At 36.3% G+C, this 19,676-nt stretch overlaps 1 protein-coding gene across 4 annotated transcripts in view; it reads right to left on the bottom strand.

The window, feature by feature from the left end:
- CCDC91 (coiled-coil domain containing 91) overlaps positions 1–19,676 on the bottom strand; it is a 160,201-nt gene that overhangs the window by 119,417 nt on the left and 21,108 nt on the right. For 2 of the 4 annotated variants that reach the window (XM_064462006.1, XM_064462017.1), the window contains exons 2-3: positions 9,541–9,583; positions 9,353–9,431 (exon numbers count right to left, since the gene is read on the bottom strand). In XM_064462006.1, coding sequence (XP_064318076.1) covers positions 9,353–9,431; positions 9,541–9,570 — 109 coding nt within the window. In that variant the 5' untranslated portion in view covers positions 9,571–9,583. Of the gene's footprint in view, positions 1–9,352; positions 9,432–9,540; positions 10,466–19,676 lie in introns of those variants that run through there. The other 2 variants (XM_064462024.1, XM_064462033.1) reach the window with 2 other exon arrangements.

Here is a 19,676-nt window from a genome sequence, read left to right as displayed (position 1 = left end):
CTGACCCAAACTGACCAAAGGCATATTCCATACCATATGACATCATGTTCAATATATAAAGCTGGGGGGAGGAGAAGGAAGGGTGGATGCTCAGAGAAGTGGCGTTTGGTTTCCCAAGGAACTGTTACGCGTGATGGAGCCCCGCTTCCCAGGAGATGGCTGAACACCTGCCTGCCGATGGGAAAGGGGTAATAGTTTAAAACTAAAGGAGGGTAGATTTAGATTGGATATAAGGAAAAAAAAATTTAATATGAGGGTGGTGAAACACTGGAACAGGTTGCCCAGAGAGGTGTAGGTGCCTCATCCCTAGAAATACTCAAGGTCAGGTTGGACGGGGCTCTGAGCAACCTCATCTACTTGAAGATGTCCCTGCCCACTGCAGCGGGGTTGGACTAGGTGATCTCTAAAGGTCCTTTCCAACCCAAATCATTCTATGATTCTATGAATTCCTTGTTTTGCTTTATCTATTAAACTGTCTTTATCTCAACCCACGAGTTGTCTCACTTTTACTCTTCCAATTCTCTCCCCATCCCACCGAGAGGGAGTGAGCAAACAGCTGTGTGGTGCTTAGCTGCTGACTGGGGCTAAACCACAATACCATACTTAGTTTCCTAAGTGTCAAAGGTAAAAAGATCTTCAACTGTCTTAGAAGACATATACAAACAGCTTACCAAGACACATGATAAAACCAGTTTTGCATTTTATGAGAGATCAAAAGATAACTAAGTTAATAACTCTAGCTAATAAAATTTAAGTGTAATTAATACTGGAGTGAGAGCTCTCCCGTAGCAATTTCCAGTTATGCCATAAAAAACCTGAACAGTGGATCACCATTATTGACCTGGGAAAACAGAAACTTGAGAACTTTTATAAAGGATTCAGACACAAACCAGATAAAAAGAAAGGAGAAGAGAAACCTTTGCATACATTTTAAAATTTAACACAAAGTTAAATTGCAAAGTCCTGCAAACTTTGACGTAGTCAGCTACATTTATGCCTTTGCAACAGGCAAAAAAGTATATCCAGTTGCTTTAGAAAAAGCAGCTCACATTACAAATCTGGTAAAATGTAAGAGATGCCACTATCCCGGACGAAGGCTCAGCCTCTCAATATCACTGTTTAATACTGCACAAGTTCACACACATAGCACAAATGAGTGTATGTATTGGACCAAAGGACACATTAGTCCTTGAATCCAGGCACTCTTGTGTCCAATCTCTGTTACCTCCCAGTTCTGGGATTGAGGTTAACAGAGGAACATGTAAACCTTATTTAACAAAAAGAAGACAGAAAATAGACGACAAGACAGAAAAATAACAGGATGCTAATTGCAGCAACAGTAGATTTGGACACATGGGGGAGCTGGGGGGAAACACCAAACCCCAAAACAGCTGAGCAGAAAAATGGAAACCAGGACAAAACAAAACAGGGCTGAGCCACAACTGCGTCTTTAGCGGTCTCCACAACTGGAAATGGGACTTTTTAGGCTTCCTTTATGTACCATAAAATATCTGTGAAACCCACTTTAGTATTCTATTCATCTCTCTCCTGCCCTTCCAAATGTCTGTTTACATAGGCAGCTTCCTATAACTATTACCTGCTCCGTTAGTTCAAATGACAGTGAGATGACAAAATATGACCTTATTGCTTCTAAAAAACTGGTAAAGTCTCAGTTTTATGCTACCACATAAAACCCTGAATTTCAGTTTCAAATCTATTTCCAACAGATGGAAAGCCAACTGAAATAACGTACCAGGCAATTTTAAATGAGCAGACAAGCTGTTTCTCTGACTAAATTTGTCAACTCACAAGGAAAAACCTAGCATGACATTAATCCTTGTGGTGTTAGCAATGATCACCATAGTATAGGCATAGTTCCCACATAAATAACTGATCACAAAAGTGAAAAAAGAAACTGAGTCTGAATACAGACGAGGAATGGAGACTCACAGAGATTAAAGCTTAAGGTATTCACATATTTTAGGGTATCCAATACTAGGCATAAGACTCCATTTTTCAGATAATAGCTTTATGTGGAACCTTCTACAATCAAATTGGGCTTTCAGTTATAGTAATAACTGTTTTGCATTTGGAGGGGAAAGAAAAAACAAGAAACAAAAACCCCTACTTAAGTTGTCAAAATAAAGCCTAGGAAATGAGAAGCAACAACTGGTGACCTCCTCTGAACACTGTGGTTTAAAATTATTCAACTAAATACATGACCTTGCAGAAGACAAGAAAAGGCGGCAACTCTCCAAGGTATCATTCAAACATCTTTTTTCACAAAACCTGCTTTTCACATTCAGCAAAGTTAAAGATACATAAATTAGACATTCCTAGAATTACATGTGCTATGTCTGTAATTCAAGCTCTCTTAATTCATTCCTCTTATGTATATACTGGTGAAATTGCATTAGCATTTTAGTTCAGCTCAAAATTCGCTTATGAAGTCAACCCCTCAATCATTCCCGCTTACGATGCCTGAGTTATCATAATGGAACAGTTTCAGAACCCCTGAAACAAAATTTGCCTCTGATAAAACTACCTGACTAGACTGGAAACGCAAGCAGCATGTACTCAATTACAGGTATATCAAAAGTCACATGCCCAAGATGGTTGAAATAAGATGCAGATATATGTTATTGCCAGAACTGTACTTAAAGAAAAATTTGATAATATCTGAACCCTTGACTTGACAGTTTTAAGAATCATAGGTTTGTATGTAAAAACTGACAAAACCATGCAGTTTGTTAATAGAAGCAGAGATCATTAACAGCCTGCAATCTTGCTCTTGCAAGAAAAATTCTGTATCTTTATGAAGCTCAAACAATTATTAAAATCTGTGGGGGATCAGAAATTCCACAAAATCAAGTGGATGAACATGAACTGTTAAAATCAACATTCCACAGGAGTCATACTTTTGAGCTTCAGAATGAAGACATTAGATATTAAATATACCACTGCAAAAATAAACACAGGTTACTTTTACTAATTGGATGTTATTTATACCCAGCAATTAATAGATGATATGTCAGCAGGGATCTCAGCAAAAGACCACGTAATAGTTCTTCGACATACTTTTTTTGCAAACTACTTGCAGAACAGTTCCCCTACATAGAGGTTTCAGCTATTAAAAACTGAATTTCCATCCTCAACTACCCATGTTTCTGATGACACAATTAAATGACCTTTTAAATTATACTGTATACACTGTACACTGTATCACTGAACATTTTCAGTTAAAAGTAACATACAGATAGAAAGTTTAAGACCCTTTTTGTGCATCCAAATTTCAGTGATCTGCTTAAATCCCAGCCCCACATATGGTTGCTCAAGCACAGCCGTAAGAGGCAGAAACCTGTATTCTACATGGCAGGAATTTCTGTCAGCTGTAAAGTCAGAGGTAGAACACAGGGATCTACAGCCTGCATAATGCTGAATAAGCAGCTTGGGGGAAAATAAAATTACTGTATTTACAGACGTCAACCAATTTAAAGGGAACTAGCACACAACAGAATATGTCAAATGCATTCCAAAATACCTAAGTAACAAACATCCAATAAAATTAACCTATCATTGTCAGTGGAAAACAATTTAATTTATGAAAGAAAAACGGAAACTGCTCAAAAAAGAAGAAATCTTTTCCCATGAAACAAAAACATCTTCATAAGTGATCTGGATAACGGGATCAAGTGTAGCCTGATGAAGTTTGCGGATGACACCAAACTGAGTGGGGAAGTAGACACTCCAGAAGGGAGAGCTGCTCTGCAGGAGGATCTGGATAGGCTGGAAGAGTGGGCCAGCAAGAACCTTATGAAGTTCAACAAGGACAAGTGTAAGATCACGCACCTGGGGAAACATAATCCGGGAGTGCAGCACAGACTGGGATCCACCTGGCTGGAGAGCAGATCTGTGGAAAGGGACCTGGGGGGGCCTGGTGGACAGGAAGCTCAACATGAGCGAACAGTGGGCTGCTGCGGCCAAGAAGGCCAACAGGATGCTGGGTTGCATCAAAAAGGGCATCGCCAGCAGAGAGAAAGAAGTCATTATCCCACTCTACTCAGCGCTTGTCAGGCCACACCTGGAGTACTGTGTACAGTTCTGGTCCCCACTCTACAAAAGAGATGTGGACAGCCTGGAAGGGGTCCCGAGAAGGGCCACCAAGATGATCAAAGGACTGGGAAGCCTGCCATACGAGGATAGGCTGGGAGAACTAGGTTTGTTCAGCCTTGAGAAAAGGAGACTTAGAGGGGATCTCATCACTGTGTACCAGTACTTAATGGGCAGCTACCAAGAAGATTTTATACGGAGTCACGTGGAGAGGACAAGGGGGAACGGACGAAAATTGCTCTTGGGGAGGTTCCGATTGGACATGAGAGGAAGATTTTTCACAGTGAGGACAGTCAACCATTGGAATAATCTCCCCAGGGAAGTGGTTGACTCTGCCACATTGGATGCTTTTAAGATTCGTCTGGACAGGGTGCTGGGCCATCTTGTTTAGACTCTGCTCTTCCCAGAAAGGTTGGACTAGATGATCCCTGAGGTCCCTTCCAACCTGTGATTCTGTGGAAACATCTGTTCTTTCAATGCTGCAAACAAGACCATCAGAAATACCGAATTCTTAGTTGAAACATGAAAAATAAGCTTAGCATATATACAGCCCGTCTGTGTTGTTAATGAAAGAATATTACAACAAGGAGAAAAATCTTCTCCAGTAATTTGGAGGATGTTTTGGTATGCAAGCAGGCATTGACAATTCTCACTGTTAGACCAAATTAATCCAAAAAGGTAAATCAAGAGCTTTGAAATTATGTATACTACCTCCAGATCTTCTTACAGAAAGAAAGTATATTGACATGACACAAAGCATATAAAAGATTCCCAAAAGAACTTAATAAACAAATAATTAGAGTTGTTCTGACACACCTTTGCTCCAGGAACTATAGAAATAATGTTTCAGTCAAAAAATTAATAGCAAACTTGGATCAATACAGACAGGAGGCCACACAAAAACTAACAATTTTTCTAATGTATGTGGCCCAAAGATAGAAGAAAATTAAAGAAATTGTTTACCCTGTAAGCCGCCAAGCCAATGAAACTCAGGAATGCAATATGGCTCTACATTAAGACATGTAAACTTCCATGGCTATGTGAGCATTACAGTCAGCAGAGACTTAGTCAATAAAACTGACGGATGCAAAAAACCTACCAACGCTCACCCTAAAAGCAAAATTCAGCTTTGGGGCATCTGAACAGCTCTCCAGCTCATGAACTGAACTGATGACGTTTCCATTAAACAAATGGAGTTAACATAGGTCATGTAAAACAGTGAGATTAAGATATTTATACTGTAGTGCTGGCTTCCATACAGTTGTGTTGTTGTCCCCTAGTTCTTTTAGTTCTGTTATCTTCCATGGCCCTAGATGGTAGCCATAGGCTATAGCTCTTCTAAATCTCCAAATATATTTCAACGCCAGACAGCTTCTATAGAATCTACAGTGACTAGACCAACCTTCTTCTCTGGTGAAGCACCAGGTCAAGCTCTATCATTACACTTTTTTCTTAATCAGGAACTGAGTAATTAACAGACTATAAACAATTTTACTAAAACTAGGCAACAAATTCAAAACCTATAGTGGGAGAACAGGGAGACTGAAAGCAACAGCATACGCCTCCTGTCCTCATGAAATGAAGCTACAAAAAACTCCACCTCATCCACAGTTAAATGTCTGCCTTAACTTCACTGAAAAAGCATCTCACCCCCTGGTTTTACTTAGAACAATCCACAACAAACAGATTCATGAGGTTCCACCTCACCCAAAACAGTCCTTCTTTGGTGAATATCTGCTTGGTTTTTCCAAATGCTCCATTACATAAGCTCCTTCTGATGTCCAGAGAATGCCTGCCAAAATGAAACACTATACACAGAGACCCAGACCCTGTTCCCATTATTCACTATAAGCAACAGATACCTCTGCCTTTCTAAGGTGATGAATAATATAACAGAAGACTGTCGACAAGCAAGCACAGTGCTAAATTTCAAGATCCTCCTTACATGCACATAAGGGTACACAACCTGGCACCTACAGAAAGTGCAAAAAAAATTGACAGTTTGTATATCTCTTCTTAAAACTTTTTGTTAAGTTGTATAACAATGTGTTTCTACTACTAAGTATCTAAAGAAGAAACAAAGCAAAACTGACTTACAAGTAATTATTTCTTTCATTGAAGTATCTTGCTTATCAGTTGCAAAGACCATTCCAGGATCTAATACTTGAGAGTTCCTTTCTTAAATAAAAAAGTGTATCAAGTTACCCCCACTAACAACTTCTGGTCGCTAACACCACATTCACAGTTAGATTTGGCCACCATATTAAAAAATAGCTCAGTTTAAATATTATGGAATTATTTAAGAACAGCATAATTGTTACATCTTTTTCCTCTTAAAAAAATTAGTTTATAAATCCAAAGAGCAAAACCCCCTGAAAAGTGTCTTACAGTAGCAAACCAAGAAATATCATGAGTTTTCTGGCCAGCCATAATAATTAATACAGTCAGCTTCTTTGAGTCTCTTCTGGGAACCAGACAGACTAGTGATAAGGCACTATGATATTCCATAATTTACTTTAGAGCTCTTAAAAACTTAAATTTGTTTTCAGTTCTGCACTGTATTTAAATCTGAGGCTTAAATATAAGACTTAGTACTCCATTACTGTTCTTAGAGAGATTTCATCTTTCCAAAGAACAACTTTTTATTCCCAAAGTGTTTTGTTGGTTTTTGGTTTTTTTAATAGATTTTCCTCTTTTTCAACTTTACAAATACATTTACTGAATCCAAGCTAAGAATACACTGATGTTTGAGTAGTTCGCCCACAGTTCTCCAAGGCCCAGACACTGAGAATACAGTAGTAATTCTTTTTAGTACTCCCCTATATTAAGGCTGGAAAGAAAAAATTAAATCCATCCCATAAGAGGGACTACTTTCTTCTACCTCAGTTAAAAAATCAGAAGGAATAGACCCAATACAACAGGCGGTTCTTCAGACTTTGCTAAAAGTAGTAGCAAAGACATCTAAGTAACAGGACTGCACAAATGCATGTTATTCTGTCACTACTTGCTCATTCATTCGTACTCATATTGCATACTTTCTCACAGATCTAAGGTCTTTGGACCAGCCCTACTTTGTATTTCCATGTTTATACAGCATCTGGTATGATGGGTTCTAATGCAAACTTGCAACCATGAGAGATAAAATATAAATTCGTTCTCACTTTTACCATTTAGAATAAAACCAGTGTTTGCCTATTAGGTGACATTGCTAAAGCCTAACAGAAAGAGGTGCACGCTCTCTGGTAATTGTCCTGGTAGAAGGGGGAAAATGGTATAATATTTCTGCTGTACAAATTCTTGTTTTTTCTCCCTTTCTGAATCAGCAACCACAACTAGATAAACATTTTCTGATTTGAAGTACTGCATAGAAAAAACTAGTTGCATATACCAATAAACATTTTATCATACTGTATGTCTACTGAAAAATTGAAGTAAATGTTCAAAAAGATAGTAAGAAGCCCAAGACAGATTTCAAGGGCAAAACTGCTCACTATAATCCCCACTGGGGCCTCAGAAATAATTTCTGGTTTCTCCTTGCACAGGGAGGAATTCTGCAACAGGTTTCAGTGGTTTGCTTTATGACTTTTTATACCTTACAAGCATCAGAGATGCAGGAACTTCATGAGTAACGTAGTCCTCCTCTGTAAAGTTCACCGAATCTTAGGTGTATATAATGATATCGCACTCCAAATTTATCAGTCATCTCAATAGCACCATAATATATTGAATTTCTGACATTTTTCAGCAAACCTATTGACTGACACACTTCTAGAGTACGACAAGCACAACTTAGATATAAATAACATTGGGTAGACAATTCAGTTATTCCTCTTACTAAAACCATTCACTTACAAGTCCATGCCTAACAATCATTATCATCAATCCTATTAAAATCTTGCCTCCTGTCATAAGTTGATTTATTCATAGCAATATTTGCATAAAAAGGTTGCATAAAGATTTTATGGTAATAAAATATTCTGAATGCAAGAGGTTTTCTTTTAGTTTTGAAATACTTAAAATACCTTGGTATAACCTCTCCTGAGACTTGTGTGTCACAAATCATACAAATACTTCTATGTTACATACAAATCCTTTAAATTCTACACACCTGATTACATTTAAATTAGACCTTATGAGATAGACACTGCACAGCTATATTGAATTTAATTCAATTAAACACATTCAAATATGCTAGCAAATACCTGTCAAAATAACAAGATAAATAATAAGTTATTTGGGAAAATATATTTTCCTTATTATTTGTTTTACCTTATTTCAGTGACAAATAAAACTAATTATTCTGTAATGGATAAAAGTCAGTAATGCCAGAAATAAATAAATATAAACTTTTGAAGATCATTATTTCTTTTGAAAAACATGATTTATGGAGACCTCCTATTGAAACAAATCCCTGTCTTATTTTTAAAACTATGATTAGTTCACATATTTTATTAAGCACTATAATATAAAAACAGACAAATTTTTAGTTCCTGACTGAAGAATAAAATGTGGGGTTTTTTTTAACTAATGCTCCTAAAGTGATATTTCTTTTTGTGAAAGCAGTGAAATCTAGATTCAATTCCTACAACAAAATCACTTGCCAATCACTAACACCTCCTTAATCTTTTAGTTCTACTGATTTGTACATTCATCCACTATCAATAAGCTTTTATTAATTTCTTAAAACCCAGAAAGGCACCAGGCATTTATATAAATTAATAAAAGTAGCTCTGTAATGCTTCACCTTCTGCCTGAGATAAAGGATGTGTAATATATTTTCTAACTTTAAAAACCGCTGAAGTAAAAAAAGACCATCCCCTCCCCTTCTCCCAAAGCAACTAAAAGACTATTACAGTCAAAGAAATCTAACGGAGGAAGCAACATGCTTAAGTCTTACTTTTAAGTTTTCTTTTGGTATGTTTTCCCATGATTTGCAACAGACCTTCCATACCCAAAAGTAAGAATATCCTTTGAGTGAAGAAGCTCTGTTTCTTTTTTCCCGTGAGATGCCAATGAACCTCTGAACTGGATCAACTGTACTTCTCTTTTATTCCTCAAGGAAGTTTAACTTTGCGAAGTGGAGCTTCCCAAAATAATTACTTAGGAACATTCTTATGCTAGGTTTTCACTGCTGCCCTTTATTCTTTTATTGTGTATATACACCCTTCTGGATACTAATATTTCCAGTGAATACAGAAGGACAGCAATACGTTAAGAATTTTTATAGTGTTTTTACCAATACCTGTAGGAAATGCTGCCCAAGCAATAGCAGGGGACGTAGTCTGCTTTTCACCATTTCCACACTCGTAACTCTCTGCTGCCTAGGAACATGAAATAATTATTGTTACATATTTTACAAAATGCTATACACACCTATAAAAATAATTGAAAATAGTTACATTTAAAAATTAAGTCGTCCAAATAACATACCTCAAATCCTCCAAAGTCATCGTCATCCATCTCTCAACTGGTACTAGAATAAGGCAGAAATCCTCATTCAAAAACAAAAACAAAACCACTAAATTGTTATATCCCTTTTACTCATAAAACACCAACAAATACTTTTATAAAACCAAAAGGTATAGTGTTAGATTTAAAGGACAGATAGGTAGAACAAGTCACTGTGGTTAAATCCTAAAAGCCCAGCAGTATGAAGTAATACAATGCTCTACACTGCAGGAACACAGGTATTTCATTGGCCAGTCTCATAGGAGGAACATGCTGATTTTACGATCCACTAGGAGACAAAAGAAAATGACTCATGTATTTGTACTTCAGTTACATGACAGATGAGTAGAGACCTTCACTTGGATACAACAGCTAACAGGTGAAGAGCTCATCTATGTGCTCTTCATAACCTCATCACCTTCTCATTTAGAAATGAGTATTCAGTCTTTCATCCAAGTACTCATCTCCACAGGTTACATGAAGTCTTCCTGATTTACAAGTTCTACAAAAGATCAAAGGTCCTAAATAAGAACTTTTTCCACAGAGAGGATGCAAGAGGTAAAACTGCAAAACCTCTCTTAAGAAGTACTCTTTTACTGATCAAGATAGATTAAATAATTAGGTATTTTACAATGGAATTTGAGGAGCAACATGGGAAAAGATAAGCACTGCCCATCAATATTGGCAAAGATCTTTTGAAGGTAAGAATGTAGAAAAAGCTTTTTAAGATAGGAAAACAGAAAGATGCATTTTAAAAGCTACATAGATTGCTCTTAAGTATAGCAGTCAAGTGCCCAGTACCTCAACAAATGGTACTGAAAACAGCAGATAACCTAGTCCGGATATAAAAATAAATAAATAAAAAGGTCCAGGAAGTAGGATTTCTGACCATCAGATTCTAAAGTGAAGAATTCTGCTTCATCCGTAATTAAGATGATCCAATTTAATGCAATCACAATCTATCATGTATTTTGTAACTTTGTGTTTATGATTTGAAATATAAAAATATTTTCCATTGTTAAGTTGCTTTTCCAATCAGCACAGTGATTAAATCCAAAAAAATTTCCTGCTTTTCCCATCTCTTCTTAGCTGTCTGGCAACATCAGCACAAACTGCAACTTAGAAAAAGACTGTGGTGAATTTCTGGAAATTTTTCTGCTACCACAGAGGTCCTTCCCTAGGTTTCATGGAGGAGCTGATTTAGATTTTAGAAACTGATCAGCATTTTTGAGTTGTAGCCCTGAATTCTGTGGCATTTTGATATATTTATAGTTAAATTGCAGTTCCTTTTACAAAAATGCAGGGTAAGTTACTCATTTAATGAAAACAAAATATACATGGTTGTTCAAAAGGTATTACATACATTTTAAAAAAATAAAGTATTCAGATACGTGAATGAAGGATGATCAAAAAAACCTTTAGGGTCTTTACGGAATGTCAAAATGTTTGTAATGTTAATTGACTGCCGTTCAGACAGACTATAGGTTGGCAAAACTTTTATTACTGTGAAAACACATGCTCAGAAACAGAAGAATTCAAAGGGTTTGAAGTAAATTTCCAAATTAAAATATTAGAAGGGCAGAAGGGGACACTTTCGGTTTATATCCACTGCTGAAAGTCACTACAAACACTTCAATTCAAAGACACATCTTACAAAGTTTAACAAATTAACTTCCAAGTTCTTTTGCTGAACTTAGTTTAAATCACCACTATCACAGTGTAAGCAGACAGATTTGGTTAAATTAAAGAAGAGTATTGTCTAATATTCACATGTGGTATAAGAACTAAATATCTTCTTAGGGATTGCAAGGGGTTTTGTTGGTTTTGTGTTGTTTTATTTTTTAAGAAAGAAAGAAGGTAGCTGGGTATTTTTCCCATCAATGTTAACCTTAACTAATCAACATTCACGCATCCATTGACATTCAGAGCTTTAATATAACTCAAAAAAATAACACATGCGCACACGAATGACAGCAATGGAAGTTGTATAGATAGAACAACACTGCTGAAGCAGACAGCAATGTGCATACAACAGAATGTCAATGTATTCACACTACCTTCCATTAAACGCCATCCAAAACAGACTGATGATTTATATAGGTACTGCAAATTGCAGCATTTAAGCAGCCATGAGAACAGTCAGTTGGAGAAAGAGAGGCTTTAGAAAGGCCAATAGGTATTTTATCTATACTCTGTGCATCACATCAACAAGTCCTACAGGCTCAACACACAGTTACTTCAAAGGTCCACAGTAATTACTTCGAAGGACCACAGAAGATTTTCTCCCTGAAGAGCAAGAGACATTATTCCCATCATCTCAGAACTGGTTATGTCTCAACTGGAGAAAGTACATTCCATATTCAGCACCGTGTTTTAAAAAGACAAACTGGAACAAGTTCAAAGGTGTACAACAGGAATTAAAGCAATTTTGGAAAGGCACTCCAAACTGGAGAGGTTTGGGTTTTTTGCGTTTTTGTTTTTTTTCTTTTAATTAAAAAAGGCAAACAACAATATCCTTAAAATATTGAAAATAATGTTCTAAGAAGTAGTTAACTACTTTCATTTATCATCAAATGCAGCACTGACATAAGGCAGTAAAGTACAGAAGCCTCTGTAGGCAAAACGCGTTAAATACTAGCAAGGATTTCCAGGAAGGCAACATAAACCCTGCAAGGAAATTTATAAGAACCTATGTATACATAAAACAGAAGTACCTTTTGATAGAGAAAAAGGATGTAGAGCATAAGTAAAAATGGAGAACAACCTGTTACTGAATCCATCACTGTTATTACTTTTCACATACAGTTTTCGTAAGTCTGGTAACAATCACAAGATTATTTTGACCTAAGATTACCTTACTCCACAAATTTTAACACAGATATTTCATGGCTGTAACAGCATGATTGATCTATGATTTATTCCACACATCATTTAAATGGAATAAAAGAGAAACAGACCCCAAGCAAGTCTCAGTAGTATCAATGGTTCTTTCACACCTAACTGCTAATCTTCCTATTTCAAGTTCTTCTGAGATCCCACAGGAATTCTAGGGTAAGTGATTCTCAACCAACTAGGAAAGACTGTTTGCTATTTGTGTATGTAGAATACATATTCATACATGTACACACACCTCAGTTTTCAAAGACAAAGCTAAGCTTCTAGCCCACCAAAAAGAAATCCTGGTTTCTTTACATGCTGTGTTTGCTGTAGGCAAAAAAAAAAATCAGGATGAAATTGGCAAACTTGGCACGTGTCACAAGCAGGCAGCAAATTAGGATAGAAAGCATGGATTAAGTCCTGAGGGACACTGACACAGGGCACTTCAAAACTCAAAGGCTGATGTGTTCTCTTCAGCCAGAGTGTTAGTGCAAGAGCTCTTACTAGAATATGTCTTTCCAGAAAGATGTTTCATCCTGCATAAAAAGGGTGCTTTCTGCAAGCAGAAGGGAACAGGGCCACACCAATGTGTTAAGAACTGTTTAGAAAAAAAATTAATCAAGCCTATTTTTAGCTAGGAGTCTTTCATAGCCCTCAAAAGTACACAATTTCTCAATTCTACTCCTTATTCTCGTGATGGAAATGCATTTCTGGCATAAATAAACAGCAGAACTAGACTAACACCTCACGTAGCACTACAACAATTTCGGAGGCAGCTTTTTTTAATCAATCAACTATTTCAAAATGGGTAATCGGGCTTCTCTTTCCTCAGACTAGGAACATTATTTGTGGCACCAGAATAGGAAAGAATACATTAAGTGCTGACAATCTGCAGAAGGATTTGAAAAATAACACAAAGACAAAACAACCCACACAGTCTTACCATGACTAAATGTGGTCTCTTAAAATATGCCTGATACAGGAATTAAGTAACTGTAAAATTGGGCAACAAGAAGTCCACCTCAAAATTACAGATTCATAGAAAATATGGTTGGAAAAGACACAGCAGGTCATCCAGCCCAGGCCATTTCCAAAACATTGGAGTTCGAGACAGTCATGTCCTAAATGGCTTGTGAAAGGAAGGAAACTTTTCATGGATCATGAATAGGTAAGCCACGGCATTTTCAGTAGATTTTATCAACAAGTTTGTATTCATCAAATCACGCAACAATTTAGGCCTGAATTCAGACGGGCAGGTCACACAATCCAAGCTCCTTCTCAAAGCAGGGGCAACACTACATTCAGATCAGGTTGCTCAAGACTTCCTTCTCTGTGATAACAATGCATGATCAATATATTCAAACACAGACAGCTGCACATATCCAAGACACCTGCAAGCTTTCCTACATGAAATGCAGTCACCAAAGCCTGACCATCAGATTAACATAGGTCACGAGAACTTTGTGAAATGCACTTACCTAACATACGTGCCAAAATTATGGTTTTATATACAAGAAGGTCAGGAGTCATTCACAAGGAATAAGACAGAAAAACATAAGCTGGGAAAAAGCACCTCTGCCCCATTCCAGTTGTTAGGAGAAGGAGTGCTGTAATCCCATCAGAAATCCCAGTATTCTTCATATGCAAAAAGCAAAAGCGGTAGAGACCAAACTGTGAATTAAGAAGGATTCTTCATTCACATTAAAGTCCACCTTTGCTGAGTGAGAACTCAAGTTCATCAAGTCCTGATCTATTACTTGCTAAATCAAATATAAATTTGCCTCAGTAATAAAGACAACTAATTTTGCCAGGTACATTCAGCTGGACAATGTATTACCTGGCCTGTAATTCTGAGTAAGTAGCTAACTTATTTGCAGAATTTTGTACTTTTTAAATGGACAAATTAAAGAGCGTATTGCTGTTTGTTTTGTCAGAACGGTATGTGCGGAGCTGGCTGAGGGTAGGGCTGCTGCATTTGTATTTCTGGCAAACGCTGTCAGTGGTTAACCCCTACCTATGACAATGTATCAGTTTTACTTGCATGTTTATGCTTACTAAATGACTCATTCAGTGTGTTCAATCTAGGACAGGCTTATTAGCTGTTTCTTCACTGGACATAACATAGACTGCATTATTTGAAGAATAATTCTTTGGCTGGAACTGCAGGCTCCAAAAAGACTATCCAAAATAAGTATGAGATTAAAAAAACAACCAAACAATAAAATAAAATTAAAAAGTAGTAATTCAGAATGCATATATACTGGGAATACCTTTGCGATAAAGAGGAGAATAGATGATAAATCTCTGTATCACAAAGTTCTAACCAGCTCGCACACACTTTTCCTCATGGCTCTTCTGCCAAAACTCCAAGCTCCTCTTAGCAATTTTAAAACAAAAACAAACTTTCTTTTTACCCAGCTGATACAGGCTTTTCTCCTGATCTACACCAATTACAGCTGCAGGATAAGCATGTGGCATCTTAACAACTTACAGTAGGCTACTAAGTCGTTAGAAATTTTTGATTACAGAATACACATATCGTAAAGGATGCATAGCCCAAGAAAGACCAGAATATGAATGTAGAGTATAATGGAAACTTTAATAAATTTAGAGTGTCTGTAACATTTTCTAAAAAAAAAAATGCAAAAAACAAACAAGCAAAACAAAACAAACAAAAAACCTCAAAAAACCCCACCACACCACCACCTTACATTTCTCATTTCACTCCTGCTTGATATCTCAGCACTATAACTAACCTGTTTAATAGCACTTAGACCGTAAACAGAGGAATACTTTTCATTTATTATGGCCAGGAATTCAGTGGCATGAAAAAGAACATAAGCATTACCAAAAGAGCATAAACATTACCATAGACCACTGTCAAAACAAAAAATAAACAATGGCTACTGGCAGATTTTTTGTTTTGGTTTGGGTTTTTTTTGGACCGAGGAATTCTAACCTCCCTTCCTAGCAGTAAGGCTAAATTCTTCTAGCATATCTGTCAGGTATCAATTTCTAAAAACAGTAGCTGTAGCAAAGTACTGAAATGTAGGTGATTTTTCATTTTTTTCTTCAAAAAGAATAAAACAATATGATGCAGTAATTCTCAATCCTTCAAATCAATGGAGAGTTCAATCCTTTTAGTGTTTTGTTTTCATAACATCTAATTCTGTAATTTGCCTTGTAGCAATATCTTGTTTGCAATGAAAAGCTTCCGCAGGTTTTTTTTTTTCCTTATTAAAGCCGCTGACTATACAGTAAAATTGAATGGAAAAACTTCCTACAAAGATAGCATGATCCAAGTGGTTAACATTCACTTAGTGGTTTGTTATTTAATGAACAGAGTTCACAGTCTTGTTACAGAAAAATAGTATTCTGTATTGGTTTTAACAGGAAAGCTCTTAATAGCTCCTGAGTTCTGCATGAAATTTTCAGTATTTATCATCTGTATCTAACAAGGAAAGTAGACAACTGAGCAGGGGCTAACATTACAAGACCATAAGGACATGAGATCAGAGGAGAATTTAGGACTCTTTCAACTTGGAAAATTAGACTGCATTAGTAATTACAATAAACAGTATTTTTTAAAACATCTTGGAAGTAGCAAAATTAACACAAGACTTCCATTAGAAATTAAGAGTTTGTGCCAAAAATATAATAAATTAGCTATATAGGAAGAAATTAGGCTAGTTATTTCCTTAGAGATACTCAAAGTTCTTCGACTAATAAGAAATATGCTCTTTCAAATGCCATTAATGAATCTTGAATTAGCTATAATTTTTAATGAGATACCTACAAGACTTCTGCCTAGAACCAAAGGTAAACATTAGGAAGACCTTTTAAGAAGTAGAAGAAATACAAGCTTTTTATCATTTCAGAGAATGATATGCCCAAATAAGCTTGGAAATTCAATTAAGTTTTCTACTTTTAGAAAGGTGAGGGGTTTTATGGTTCTCAATTTTTGGTTGGGGTTGTTTTGGGGTGGGGGGGGGGAGGGCGTTAAGTAATTTTTAACCACAATACAAAGCAAACACAGCTTCAAAAATTTTAAGAAACAGGAGAAAATTAACTACTCTGGAAAGTATAATTTAATATTACTCAAACCAATGAACTGTTCCCAAATGCATATAATATCCACATCCCCCTCTACATTAAGAGATGCAAACTTTGATTTCATGCTACATTAGAAAAAGAAAGCTGACTTTTTTTTTATTTCTTTAAGTGGAGCATCTAAATCCCTGTAGGTATACAAACTTGTCTGTCTGTACATGCCAGTTGTTAAAGAAGGTGGTTAGATGAGGAATCTGAGAACCTGTAACATCTAAGATGCAAGGCTGAGACTGAAACAAGAGTATTTCACTTCTTCACTGAAGCAACTGCCCTTTTGTCTTTCAATCAAACAGACAATACCACCCCAAAGTTGTTCAAGAGCTGTATGCCCTACTGCTCTCACGAGACAGTGAAAATCAGGCATCACCTAAATGTCAGTGTTCTCCGTCATGTTACAGTGTATACTTAGCCATATAATGGGACATGTAGGAAATCCACACCACCATGAAGCAGTATGCATATCAGCTCCATAATGAAAGGCACAATAATATGGCAGTTAGCACCTGTATTTGAACACACAACACAAGAATGCCCAATCACATTGAAGGAAGACGCTTCAAGGTTATGGGGAAAAAGACAGACAACAACACAGAACACATCATGGCAATTTTCTCCTGGGAAGTAAGGCTTGTTCATTTCAATCCCAGTATTGACTTAATAAGTGGTTATTAAATAATATTTTTTATTAAAAAAAAGGCAAGCAGATGCAAGCCCACCTAATTTTACAGTAGTAGTTGCTTATATTACAATTGATTCAACTGAAATATGTGGGGCTTTTAAGAAAAATATGAGTCTGGCCCTTTTTTAAACTAATTCCTTTCCACAGCCCAAGTAAACTGATACAATTTAATATATTCAAGGAATCACAGAATAAATTTTGTTTGGGAGGCATCTGAGGAGGACACCTGATAGCAAAACCACCTTAGACACTGAATCAGGCTGTTTAAGGCCACATAGAGTCAAGTTTAGGATATCTGCAAGGACTCCAGTCTAACAAGGCAAGTGCAGTCAATCACTAGAGCAGATGCCCAGGGAATTTTCTTTTATTATTCATTGTCATCTATTCATTTATCTGCTTATTCTGAAGAGTCTCCAGAAAGCTTCAATGCTTAGAGATGAGAACAGCACATTAAGGAATATGACAATAGAAGTCAAGGATTGACTTACACAAAATAAAATATGTAAAATAAAAGTCAATAGCTAAAACTTTGATATCAATGCCCACAGTAAACTTAAGAATTAAAAAAAAACCCAACCCACAAACACAAACCACTTCCCTACCCCTGCAGAAAACAACCAGTAAAATTATTGTTTTACCACTTAGTCCTTTTCTCGGGAGACATCCCCTAGACCAAAAGATCCAGATCCTGTAAGTAGTACGTAAAATTCTATAACCTGTGGTACAGATTATATATACACAATTCTATATTCAGATGATAATATATGATTCTATGAGAAGAAACTAACATCAGAAAACTACCAAAATGATGTTCTGTGAAATCTGATCTCTTAGAAGCTATAAGAAATGTATTTGCAAAAGGTATCATACACTGAAGTAATTTAGAACGGTATTCCATGAGTGACAAAGAACAAAAGGATACAGACTGTGAGCAAAAGAAATTACTAGTGGGGGGAAAAAAAAAGGTGCAATATTAGACAGAAACTCCATGGCTTTCACTCATTGTTCCTGAACTCTACATATATGTAAAGTCACCAAATACATGGCGTGCATTTATTTAATGGAAATAATAGATATAAATTGGGAGAGAAGTGCTTTCTCCTAGATCACTAAAAACATTTGAACCCTAGGGCAATGTCTAAAATACTACTTTGCTCGTGATTCAGAAATAATTGCCGAGGTTGACTTCAGAGTATTTCCCCGAGGTAAAAGTCTACCACACGCATGTATCATTTTCGTCCCTATACCAGACCACAACCCATGGACCACATGGTGATTCCATGTGTAACCAGAAATACTCAGAGGATAGCATCATTCAGAAGACAAGCCTTTGCAAGTATCATAGTGATATTTTTAGAACGTATTTTCATTTAAAAGGCTGAAAAGAGAAAAGGTCACTGAGATCTACCTATGGCCAGGAACAAATAAAAAGACCTCTAACAAGACAAATATGGATATAATTCCAGAGGATTACCTATTGACATAAGTAATCATATTAACACATGTACTTCTTGACTGAGGAACTTTTCTACATTTTTGCCCATGATTCTTTGTCAGCTTCTCCCAATTTTAAGAATTTTCCATCAGCTTTTTCATTCTAGATATTCAGAGTTCAAATAAAGCCTTTTCAGCTGCAGCAGAAGTATATTATCATATTATTCAGCTTACTACTTTGTCTCCAGAATCTATAGACACTTTCTCAAGACTTAATTCTAACAACTTCAGTAACTGAAGATTTTATATAAAGCCCTTCCAAGGCCTTTACCATAATCAGTTTCTTGTGACTAGAACATGGAAAAACTAGTTTTTGTTTCATTAAAGAATCACACAGTTAACTGATTTTTAAACTTCTTTAATGTCCTTCTATAAACTTTCTCTATCACAAACACCTTTTTACTTCAAAAGCCACACACTTCTACAAAACATACATAAACTGTAAAGAGAAGTCTGACAGGGCTGATTCAGTTAAACCATATTGTGCTTTCTGGAGGAAAAACCTCTCCCCTCACCAAGCGTTCTCCGCATCTGCCCCAAAAACCCTCAAAAAGTATCCCAAATTAAACTGGAATTAACACTTGTTATGCACAGCTAGGCAATACAATATATCTATAATTAATCAACATCAATTCCAGATCAACAATCTCTGTAACCCTTATTCAGAATAATGATAATCATAAGCCCTGGAAATTAGCTAGTATTCTAAAAGTAAAAAAAAAAAAGTAAGAAAAGTGTGACTTGTCATCTTTGTGACCTAGTTAGTAGATCAGACACCAATAGTCCTGCAAGTGCCTGAGCAAAAGTGACCACAGTAGGCTAAAAACTAACTCTTATATTTAAAGTATTCTTATTGTACTAGAGACCATAAAATTGGACACAGTCCTCTGAAAGAGAAAGCCAGGCTGTTCTCAGAGTTGCACAAGGATTAGGACAAGATCCGTAGAATAAAAGTTAA

The sequence above is a fragment of the Phalacrocorax carbo genome, chromosome 1, assembly GCF_963921805.1.
Source record: "Phalacrocorax carbo chromosome 1, bPhaCar2.1, whole genome shotgun sequence".
NCBI classification, from domain to species: Eukaryota; Metazoa; Chordata; class Aves; order Suliformes; family Phalacrocoracidae; genus Phalacrocorax; species Phalacrocorax carbo.
Note: the sequence above shows the minus strand (reverse complement) of the source record. Positions and strands in the feature narration are given on the sequence as shown.